Source organism: Palaemon carinicauda, chromosome 6 (genome assembly GCF_036898095.1).
Source record: "Palaemon carinicauda isolate YSFRI2023 chromosome 6, ASM3689809v2, whole genome shotgun sequence".
Lineage (NCBI taxonomy): Eukaryota > Metazoa > Arthropoda > Malacostraca > Decapoda > Palaemonidae > Palaemon > Palaemon carinicauda.
In genome coordinates this window covers 150,111,796-150,124,215 of record NC_090730.1, presented here as the reverse complement: position 1 = coordinate 150,124,215, position 12,420 = coordinate 150,111,796, and the positions used below count along the sequence as shown (strand labels likewise).

At 41.7% G+C, this 12,420-nt stretch overlaps 1 protein-coding gene across 1 annotated transcript in view; it reads left to right on the top strand.

The window, feature by feature from the left end:
• Positions 1 to 11,339, top strand: part of LOC137642721 (uncharacterized) — a 17,968-nt gene extending 6,629 nt beyond the window's left edge. Inside the window, exons 2-3 of the mRNA XM_068375546.1 lie at positions 8,612 to 9,422; positions 10,343 to 11,339. Coding sequence (XP_068231647.1) covers positions 8,612 to 9,422; positions 10,343 to 10,796 — 1,265 coding nt within the window. The 3' untranslated portion in view covers positions 10,797 to 11,339. The remainder of the gene's footprint in view (positions 1 to 8,611; positions 9,423 to 10,342) is intronic.
• The last annotated feature ends 1,081 nt before the right edge of the window (positions 11,340 to 12,420 follow it).

The following is a 12,420-nucleotide window of genomic DNA, read 5'->3' as shown; positions in this document are numbered from 1 at the left end:
AAAGGGAATCCTAACCTGACACTAATCTAGCTGTCCGAGGATTTACCTGGTGAGACATCAGTCTCTTTACCAGCGAGTTTTACCAGATTTCCCCGGGCCACCACGTGACACAATTGGTAGTAATTCATTCAAATTACCCCTAATGAGTCAATATGGATAAATATCAACACAACATCGTGTTCAAATAGAAATAAATTTCTACCTCATACTTGGGATCGAACGCTAGCCCCTTCTAATGAAAGGCCAGGTCGAAACCAACCATGCCACGAGAGCCCATAAAGGGAATCCTAACCTGACACTAATCTAGCTGTCCGAGGATTTACCTGGTGAGACATCAGTCTCTTTACCAGCGAGTTTTACCAGATTTCCCCGGGCCACCACGTGACACAATTGGTAGTAATTCATTCAAATTACCCCTAATGAGTCAATATGGATAAATATCAACACAACATCGTGTTCAAATAGAAATAAATTTCTACCTCATACTTGGGATCGAACGCTAGCCCCTTCTAATGAAAGGCCAGGTCGAAACCAACCATGCCACGAGAGCCCATAAAGGGAATCCTAACCTGACACTAATCTAGCTGTCCGAGGATTTACCTGGTGAGACATCAGTCTCTTTACCAGCGAGTTTTACCAGATTTCCCCGGGCCACCACGTGACACAATTGGTAGTAATTCATTCAAATTACCCCTAATGAGTCAATATGGATAAATATCAACACAACATCGTGTTCAAATAGAAATAAATTTCTACCTCATACTTGGGATCGAACGCTAGCCCCTTCTAATGAAAGGCCAGGTCGAAACCAACCATGCCACGAGAGCCCATAAAGGGAATCCTAACCTGACACTAATCTAGCTGTCCGAGGATTTACCTGGTGAGACATCAGTCTCTTTACCAGCGAGTTTTACCAGATTTCCCCGGGCCACCACGTGACACAATTGGTAGTAATTCATTCAAATTACCCCTAATGAGTCAATATGGATAAATATCAACACAACATCGTGTTCAAATAGAAATAAATTTCTACCTCATACTTGGGATCGAACGCTAGCCCCTTCTAATGAAAGGCCAGGTCGAAACCAACCATGCCACGAGAGCCCATAAAGGGAATCCTAACCTGACACTAATCTAGCTGTCCGAGGATTTACCTGGTGAGACATCAGTCTCTTTACCAGCGAGTTTTACCAGATTTCCCCGGGCCACCACGTGACACAATTGGTAGTAATTCATTCAAATTACCCCTAATGAGTCAATATGGATAAATATCAACACAACATCGTGTTCAAATAGAAATAAATTTCTACCTCATACTTGGGATCGAACGCTAGCCCCTTCTAATGAAAGGCCAGGTCGAAACCAACCATGCCACGAGAGCCCATAAAGGGAATCCTAACCTGACACTAATCTAGCTGTCCGAGGATTTACCTGGTGAGACATCAGTCTCTTTACCAGCGAGTTTTACCAGATTTCCCCGGGCCACCACGTGACACAATTGGTAGTAATTCATTCAAATTACCCCTAATGAGTCAATATGGATAAATATCAACACAACATCGTGTTCAAATAGAAATAAATTTCTACCTCATACTTGGGATCGAACGCTAGCCCCTTCTAATGAAAGGCCAGGTCGAAACCAACCATGCCACGAGAGCCCATAAAGGGAATCCTAACCTGACACTAATCTAGCTGTCCGAGGATTTACCTGGTGAGACATCAGTCTCTTTACCAGCGAGTTTTACCAGATTTCCCCGGGCCACCACGTGACACAATTGGTAGTAATTCATTCAAATTACCCCTAATGAGTCAATATGGATAAATATCAACACAACATCGTGTTCAAATAGAAATAAATTTCTACCTCATACTTGGGATCGAACGCTAGCCCCTTCTAATGAAAGGCCAGGTCGAAACCAACCATGCCACGAGAGCCCATAAAGGGAATCCTAACCTGACACTAATCTAGCTGTCCGAGGATTTACCTGGTGAGACATCAGTCTCTTTACCAGCGAGTTTTACCAGATTTCCCCGGGCCACCACGTGACACAATTGGTAGTAATTCATTCAAATTACCCCTAATGAGTCAATATGGATAAATATCAACACAACATCGTGTTCAAATAGAAATAAATTTCTACCTCATACTTGGGATCGAACGCTAGCCCCTTCTAATGAAAGGCCAGGTCGAAACCAACCATGCCACGAGAGCCCATAAAGGGAATCCTAACCTGACACTAATTATGGGCTCTCGTGGCATGGTTGGTTTCGACCTGGCCTTTCATTAGAAGGGGCTAGCGTTCGATCCCAAGTATGAGGTAGAAATTTATTTCTATTTGAACACGATGTTGTGTTGATATTTATCCATATTGACTCATTAGGGGTAATTTGAATGAATTACTACCAATTGTGTCACGTGGTGGCCCGGGGAAATCTGGTAAAACTCGCTGGTAAAGAGACTGATGTCTCACCAGGTAAATCCTCGGACAGCTAGATTAGTGTCAGGTTAGGATTCCCTTTATGGGCTCTCGTGGCATGGTTGGTTTCGACCTGGCCTTTCATTAGAAGGGGCTAGCGTTCGATCCCAAGTATGAGGTAGAAATTTATTTCTATTTGAACACGATGTTGTGTTGATATTTATCCATATTGACTCATTAGGGGTAATTTGAATGAATTACTACCAATTGTGTCACGTGGTGGCCCGGGGAAATCTGGTAAAACTCGCTGGTAAAGAGACTGATGTCTCACCAGGTAAATCCTCGGACAGCTAGATTAGTGTCAGGTTAGGATTCCCTTTATGGGCTCTCGTGGCATGGTTGGTTTCGACCTGGCCTTTCATTAGAAGGGGCTAGCGTTCGATCCCAAGTATGAGGTAGAAATTTATTTCTATTTGAACACGATGTTGTGTTGATATTTATCCATATTGACTCATTAGGGGTAATTTGAATGAATTACTACCAATTGTGTCACGTGGTGGCCCGGGGAAATCTGGTAAAACTCGCTGGTAAAGAGACTGATGTCTCACCAGGTAAATCCTCGGACAGCTAGATTAGTGTCAGGTTAGGATTCCCTTTATGGGCTCTCGTGGCATGGTTGGTTTCGACCTGGCCTTTCATTAGAAGGGGCTAGCGTTCGATCCCAAGTATGAGGTAGAAATTTATTTCTATTTGAACACGATGTTGTGTTGATATTTATCCATATTGACTCATTAGGGGTAATTTGAATGAATTACTACCAATTGTGTCACGTGGTGGCCCGGGGAAATCTGGTAAAACTCGCTGGTAAAGAGACTGATGTCTCACCAGGTAAATCCTCGGACAGCTAGATTAGTGTCAGGTTAGGATTCCCTTTATGGGCTCTCGTGGCATGGTTGGTTTCGACCTGGCCTTTCATTAGAAGGGGCTAGCGTTCGATCCCAAGTATGAGGTAGAAATTTATTTCTATTTGAACACGATGTTGTGTTGATATTTATCCATATTGACTCATTAGGGGTAATTTGAATGAATTACTACCAATTGTGTCACGTGGTGGCCCGGGGAAATCTGGTAAAACTCGCTGGTAAAGAGACTGATGTCTCACCAGGTAAATCCTCGGACAGCTAGATTAGTGTCAGGTTAGGATTCCCTTTATGGGCTCTCGTGGCATGGTTGGTTTCGACCTGGCCTTTCATTAGAAGGGGCTAGCGTTCGATCCCAAGTATGAGGTAGAAATTTATTTCTATTTGAACACGATGTTGTGTTGATATTTATCCATATTGACTCATTAGGGGTAATTTGAATGAATTACTACCAATTGTGTCACGTGGTGGCCCGGGGAAATCTGGTAAAACTCGCTGGTAAAGAGACTGATGTCTCACCAGGTAAATCCTCGGACAGCTAGATTAGTGTCAGGTTAGGATTCCCTTTATGGGCTCTCGTGGCATGGTTGGTTTCGACCTGGCCTTTCATTAGAAGGGGCTAGCGTTCGATCCCAAGTATGAGGTAGAAATTTATTTCTATTTGAACACGATGTTGTGTTGATATTTATCCATATTGACTCATTAGGGGTAATTTGAATGAATTACTACCAATTGTGTCACGTGGTGGCCCGGGGAAATCTGGTAAAACTCGCTGGTAAAGAGACTGATGTCTCACCAGGTAAATCCTCGGACAGCTAGATTAGTGTCAGGTTAGGATTCCCTTTATGGGCTCTCGTGGCATGGTTGGTTTCGACCTGGCCTTTCATTAGAAGGGGCTAGCGTTCGATCCCAAGTATGAGGTAGAAATTTATTTCTATTTGAACACGATGTTGTGTTGATATTTATCCATATTGACTCATTAGGGGTAATTTGAATGAATTACTACCAATTGTGTCACGTGGTGGCCCGGGGAAATCTGGTAAAACTCGCTGGTAAAGAGACTGATGTCTCACCAGGTAAATCCTCGGACAGCTAGATTAGTGTCAGGTTAGGATTCCCTTTATGGGCTCTCGTGGCATGGTTGGTTTCGACCTGGCCTTTCATTAGAAGGGGCTAGCGTTCGATCCCAAGTATGAGGTAGAAATTTATTTCTATTTGAACACGATGTTGTGTTGATATTTATCCATATTGACTCATTAGGGGTAATTTGAATGAATTACTACCAATTGTGTCACGTGGTGGCCCGGGGAAATCTGGTAAAACTCGCTGGTAAAGAGACTGATGTCTCACCAGGTAAATCCTCGGACAGCTAGATTAGTGTCAGGTTAGGATTCCCTTTATGGGCTCTCGTGGCATGGTTGGTTTCGACCTGGCCTTTCATTAGAAGGGGCTAGCGTTCGATCCCAAGTATGAGGTAGAAATTTATTTCTATTTGAACACGATGTTGTGTTGATATTTATCCATATTGACTCATTAGGGGTAATTTGAATGAATTACTACCAATTGTGTCACGTGGTGGCCCGGGGAAATCTGGTAAAACTCGCTGGTAAAGAGACTGATGTCTCACCAGGTAAATCCTCGGACAGCTAGATTAGTGTCAGGTTAGGATTCCCTTTATGGGCTCTCGTGGCATGGTTGGTTTCGACCTGGCCTTTCATTAGAAGGGGCTAGCGTTCGATCCCAAGTATGAGGTAGAAATTTATTTCTATTTGAACACGATGTTGTGTTGATATTTATCCATATTGACTCATTAGGGGTAATTTGAATGAATTACTACCAATTGTGTCACGTGGTGGCCCGGGGAAATCTGGTAAAACTCGCTGGTAAAGAGACTGATGTCTCACCAGGTAAATCCTCGGACAGCTAGATTAGTGTCAGGTTAGGATTCCCTTTATGGGCTCTCGTGGCATGGTTGGTTTCGACCTGGCCTTTCATTAGAAGGGGCTAGCGTTCGATCCCAAGTATGAGGTAGAAATTTATTTCTATTTGAACACGATGTTGTGTTGATATTTATCCATATTGACTCATTAGGGGTAATTTGAATGAATTACTACCAATTGTGTCACGTGGTGGCCCGGGGAAATCTGGTAAAACTCGCTGGTAAAGAGACTGATGTCTCACCAGGTAAATCCTCGGACAGCTAGATTAGTGTCAGGTTAGGATTCCCTTTATGGGCTCTCGTGGCATGGTTGGTTTCGACCTGGCCTTTCATTAGAAGGGGCTAGCGTTCGATCCCAAGTATGAGGTAGAAATTTATTTCTATTTGAACACGATGTTGTGTTGATATTTATCCATATTGACTCATTAGGGGTAATTTGAATGAATTACTACCAATTGTGTCACGTGGTGGCCCGGGGAAATCTGGTAAAACTCGCTGGTAAAGAGACTGATGTCTCACCAGGTAAATCCTCGGACAGCTAGATTAGTGTCAGGTTAGGATTCCCTTTATGGGCTCTCGTGGCATGGTTGGTTTCGACCTGGCCTTTCATTAGAAGGGGCTAGCGTTCGATCCCAAGTATGAGGTAGAAATTTATTTCTATTTGAACACGATGTTGTGTTGATATTTATCCATATTGACTCATTAGGGGTAATTTGAATGAATTACTACCAATTGTGTCACGTGGTGGCCCGGGGAAATCTGGTAAAACTCGCTGGTAAAGAGACTGATGTCTCACCAGGTAAATCCTCGGACAGCTAGATTAGTGTCAGGTTAGGATTCCCTTTATGGGCTCTCGTGGCATGGTTGGTTTCGACCTGGCCTTTCATTAGAAGGGGCTAGCGTTCGATCCCAAGTATGAGGTAGAAATTTATTTCTATTTGAACACGATGTTGTGTTGATATTTATCCATATTGACTCATTAGGGGTAATTTGAATGAATTACTACCAATTGTGTCACGTGGTGGCCCGGGGGAAATCTGGTAAAACTCGCTGGTAAAGAGACTGATGTCTCACCAGGTAAATCCTCGGACAGCTAGATTAGTGTCAGGTTAGGATTCCCTTTATGGGCTCTCGTGGCATGGTTGGTTTCGACCTGGCCTTTCATTAGAAGGGGCTAGCGTTCGATCCCAAGTATGAGGTAGAAATTTATTTCTATTTGAACACGATGTTGTGTTGATATTTATCCATATTGACTCATTAGGGGTAATTTGAATGAATTACTACCAATTGTGTCACGTGGTGGCCCGGGGAAATCTGGTAAAACTCGCTGGTAAAGAGACTGATGTCTCACCAGGTAAATCCTCGGACAGCTAGATTAGTGTCAGGTTAGGATTCCCTTTATGGGCTCTCGTGGCATGGTTGGTTTCGACCTGGCCTTTCATTAGAAGGGGCTAGCGTTCGATCCCAAGTATGAGGTAGAAATTTATTTCTATTTGAACACGATGTTGTGTTGATATTTATCCATATTGACTCATTAGGGGTAATTTGAATGAATTACTACCAATTGTGTCACGTGGTGGCCCGGGGAAATCTGGTAAAACTCGCTGGTAAAGAGACTGATGTCTCACCAGGTAAATCCTCGGACAGCTAGATTAGTGTCAGGTTAGGATTCCCTTTATGGGCTCTCGTGGCATGGTTGGTTTCGACCTGGCCTTTCATTAGAAGGGGCTAGCGTTCGATCCCAAGTATGAGGTAGAAATTTATTTCTATTTGAACACGATGTTGTGTTGATATTTATCCATATTGACTCATTAGGGGTAATTTGAATGAATTACTACCAATTGTGTCACGTGGTGGCCCGGGGAAATCTGGTAAAACTCGCTGGTAAAGAGACTGATGTCTCACCAGGTAAATCCTCGGACAGCTAGATTAGTGTCAGGTTAGGATTCCCTTTATGGGCTCTCGTGGCATGGTTGGTTTCGACCTGGCCTTTCATTAGAAGGGGCTAGCGTTCGATCCCAAGTATGAGGTAGAAATTTATTTCTATTTGAACACGATGTTGTGTTGATATTTATCCATATTGACTCATTAGGGGTAATTTGAATGAATTACTACCAATTGTGTCACGTGGTGGCCCGGGGAAATCTGGTAAAACTCGCTGGTAAAGAGACTGATGTCTCACCAGGTAAATCCTCGGACAGCTAGATTAGTGTCAGGTTAGGATTCCCTTTATGGGCTCTCGTGGCATGGTTGGTTTCGACCTGGCCTTTCATTAGAAGGGGCTAGCGTTCGATCCCAAGTATGAGGTAGAAATTTATTTCTATTTGAACACGATGTTGTGTTGATATTTATCCATATTGACTCATTAGGGGTAATTTGAATGAATTACTACCAATTGTGTCACGTGGTGGCCCGGGGAAATCTGGTAAAACTCGCTGGTAAAGAGACTGATGTCTCACCAGGTAAATCCTCGGACAGCTAGATTAGTGTCAGGTTAGGATTCCCTTTATGGGCTCTCGTGGCATGGTTGGTTTCGACCTGGCCTTTCATTAGAAGGGGCTAGCGTTCGATCCCAAGTATGAGGTAGAAATTTATTTCTATTTGAACACGATGTTGTGTTGATATTTATCCATATTGACTCATTAGGGGTAATTTGAATGAATTACTACCAATTGTGTCACGTGGTGGCCCGGGGAAATCTGGTAAAACTCGCTGGTAAAGAGACTGATGTCTCACCAGGTAAATCCTCGGACAGCTAGATTAGTGTCAGGTTAGGATTCCCTTTATGGGCTCTCGTGGCATGGTTGGTTTCGACCTGGCCTTTCATTAGAAGGGGCTAGCGTTCGATCCCAAGTATGAGGTAGAAAATTTATTTCTATTTGAACACGATGTTGTGTTGATATTTATCCATATTGACTCATTAGGGGTAATTTGAATGAATTACTACCAATTGTGTCACGTGGTGGCCCGGGGAAATCTGGTAAAACTCGCTGGTAAAGAGACTGATGTCTCACCAGGTAAATCCTCGGACAGCTAGATTAGTGTCAGGTTAGGATTCCCTTTATGGGCTCTCGTGGCATGGTTGGTTTCGACCTGGCCTTTCATTAGAAGGGGCTAGCGTTCGATCCCAAGTATGAGGTAGAAATTTATTTCTATTTGAACACGATGTTGTGTTGATATTTATCCATAGTATATATATATATATATATATATATTCATAATTTATTTTTTCTGATTACCAAGATAAGAAAATCTGATTAACTATGTTAAATAAAATTCGTTATATATATATATATATTTGTTAATTTTCCTAAATTTTCATTCCACAATTTCAGTGCTGAGCCGACTGGACACGAAGGACTTTCACCAATTCATTCAAGAGAGTCATGTTAAGGCAGCTCTGAAAGCGGATAAAGGAAGTCATGCGAAGCTCTTATATTGGTCAGTCGAGAACCTGTCCCAAAAAGGTAATCACTATGGAATGCTTGTGACGAGCGTTCGAGTATCCTATTCAGCAGGAGAGAAGGCTGCAGAAACAACCTACGTTGTGAAAATGTTGCCAGACACGCTTCCAGATATTGGGAAAAGCCTATTCAACGCACTGTTTCGAAAGGAAATGGGGTTTTATGAACACATCGCCCCTGTATTAAACAAAGTATTAGTAGCCAATGGACTGAGAGCCTTACGTTTTCCAGTGTGGTATTACAACTCATTATGCAATGGAAGAGGATTGATTTTCTTGGAAAACCTCTGCGTCAGACGCTTCCAGTTGGTTGATCATATGAAGGGTATGGAATTGAAACATTCAACACTGTCATTTGAAGAGCTGGGCAGGCTACACGCTGCGTCTATTCTTCTAAATGAAAAGATGTCCCTCAAACAATTAACTGACAAATATGAATTTTTGAACTATGATTTCCATCGGTATCCAGGACCATCAGAAGAGAATTTCAAAAAGATTTATAGAGGTAGTTTGGAAGCTGCGGCAGAATTTCTTCATCAGCAAGGGGGCCACGCAGAAGCTAGGAAATGGCTGCACAGAAACAAGGTGGCACCGGCCGAGTTGATGGAGAGGAACCTCACTAGCGAAGATCAGTTTGCTGTCATATGTCATGGGGATTTCTGGACCCATAATATGCTCTTCAGGTATATGGAGTACTCTTTAAGAGTCAAAATTTTTCAGCTCAACTTAGATTTTTTATATAAGCTTTAAATTGCATTATTTTCATGTGTTAATATATAGAAATTATTATCTTTTGAAATTTGGATACTAGTTACTTGAAATAAATAACAGTCTTTCTGATGAAAGCTAATATATCTCAATTCATGGGGTATGAGGTTCTAAGCTTTATGCTTAAACATTAATCTTTAAGCTTAAGAATTAATCTTTAAGCTTAAGCATTAAGCTTTAAGATTGAGCCTTAAGCTTTAAGCCTGTGCTTGTAAACAGCAAGAAGTAACATTCAACTCACTCTTTTACAAAGATAGGGAATAACCTCACCATAATATGAATAGAATTATAGTTAACATGTCTACAGTATATATATAAAGAGAGAGAGAGAGAGAGAGGGAGAGAGAGAGAGAGAGAGAGAGAGAGAGAGAGAGAGAGGAGAGAGAGAGAGAGAGAGAGAGAGAGAGAGAGAGAGAGAGAGAGAGAGAGGGAATATTACGACCAAAAACAAGAGATAAAAATTTTATCGCACAGATTTCTGTATACAAAGGGGGGAATATTATAATAACAAAATAGATGTTTATCCAATTGCTGACTATATTTATAGATATTGCTGATAGTAATTTACTTTAGTCTGATACTTAAATACTTGGATGTAATAGGGTTTCCTTAAAGTTCGTCAATTCATTTAATTTTTCAGCTAATTTGATATTATTTTGCTTGCATGCTAATCTTATTCTAATTTTGAATTTTGATTGGCATATGATTTTGAAAGTAAATCGAGAGATATTTATCAAACGGCTGGCAATAAATTTTGCATATAGAGGGAGAGATTATCATCACAAGATGAAAGGGGTTCAAATACGATGGCTGATTCAGATATTTCCCACAACAGATGCAACGATGAAGATGAACCCGTAGAACTCGCCATGATTGACTTCCAATTTAGTCGCTTCGCTTCAGTCGCAACTGACCTGAACTACCTGATGTTCATGAGCATAAGACCGGAGATGAGAAGAGCGAACGAGACACTTTTCCTCACTTGTTACTACAGCAGTCTCAGCAGCGTCCTGAAATCGGTTGGGAAATCGGTCCCTTTTACCTTCGAGCAACTTTTACAAGAATACAAAAGGAGGCACGAATGGGTCATTCTATTCTTACTGCTTCCAATGACCCCGATTATCGAACCACCTTTTGATGTGGCCACTGATGACAGTGTTGAAGGAGATCCAGAGGTCTTGAACAAATACATAAAACATAAGTTGGCTTTCACAGAGACCCTGCCAATATACAAATCGAAACTGCTGGCTTTTTTTGAAGATATGGGAGAAAGGGGGTTATTTCCATGACGACCGTTCTTCTATTTGATATTTCTTATATTTACAAACTTTGATGTGGAATTTAAAATGAATTAACCATGGACAGTGTGCATGAAGCTTGTAATGCCTTTTCTATAATAATGTACCATTATAGAACGAGTTATGATATCCAAACATCCAAGGAATCTGATGGTTTTGAATTATCTGAAGATATGAAATGATATTACAACTGTACTGCTATAGTCTATATATATAAAGGAACGAGCGAACTCACTATATGATACCTTTGTATAAGACTAATATGTTAATTTTTTGGACTTACGGAGTTAGTTGTGGATTGGATCTGGATTTAAGGCATTGGGGTATATAACCTGGCGCTGGCGCATGTGAGGTCATCCAGCGCCCAAGGGCATCGAGGATAAAACACTAGCTACAGTGAGGTAAAACTTAGAAGATGGACATCACGATGGAAGAAAGGAAGCAAGCAGTGAGGTAAGGTAGAAGGATATAAAGTAAGTGCAGCTATAGGGGCTGAAGAAACGTAGCAGAAAAAAACTTCAAGAAATGCATACAGTGCACCCCTTAAGGATGAGTTGTGGTTTCAATTGTGTATGGATGTCCAAACCTCCTTCCATGATATGCACTGTAGACGTTAATAAACATTAACATGATCTTTCTGCATTGCTTTCCTTTCTTCTAAACTTAAGGAATACTGTACATCATATTAGTCTAAGTTCTTGGCTATTTCCATTTTAATACGCCTCCCGGCTAGTAGAGTGGTGACGTGTTCACGTAGCATTCGCATGACAGCAGATCGATCCCGGCCCGGGACCGTGAGTTTAAGCTGTTTACTGGGGAGGCCACTGCTGTGGTTGGGCACCGCCGGTAAGGGGGGGGGGCCTTACCCGGCTGACTTTCTGGTAACCATCTATTCTGATGAAACTGAAACCAGACACCTTTTATCATCACCTTCCTCTCTATCTCTCAAACACCCTTACGTATACACACGTACTGTATGTACAAACAAGAAGTCGAATATACAATACACCCAAACGCACTGATATGATCAGAAGACTAGGACCCTAGACTGGTGTGGCCACACCCAGAAGATAAAAGGCTCGTATCATCTCCAGCAAGCGATGAAAACAAGAAATAACAGATACTCTGCGTAGATAATCTCTTCTTGTTACTCTCCCTCGTACGTAATGACACCCGAAGGCTGGGTAATGTTGGTATCACGGGCCGACATCGACCTCAAAAAAGATGTTGCCGAATGGATGAAAGCTACAAGACGCTTTCCCTATCTTTTCGCACTTCGGTTTCGTGAGAGAGAGAGAGAGAGAGAGAGAGAGAGAGAGAGAGAGAGAGAGAGAGAGAGAGAGAGAGAGAGAGAGAGAGAGAGAAATGTTTCTTGAAACCCAGCGAGATTGAAAATTGTATCAAATGATTAAATTCTACCATTAGGCAGGTACCAAATTATCAGACTGATTTTAATTATTAAAGTAAATACGATATATACAGTACCCGGATTGACCATTATCCGAAATTTAGAAAAAATAAACCTAAGATAATAATTTCGCCAGACCTTATTACAAAATAATATGAATCCCACATAACGACCTATTCATTTTACCAATATACGATATAATCCTAA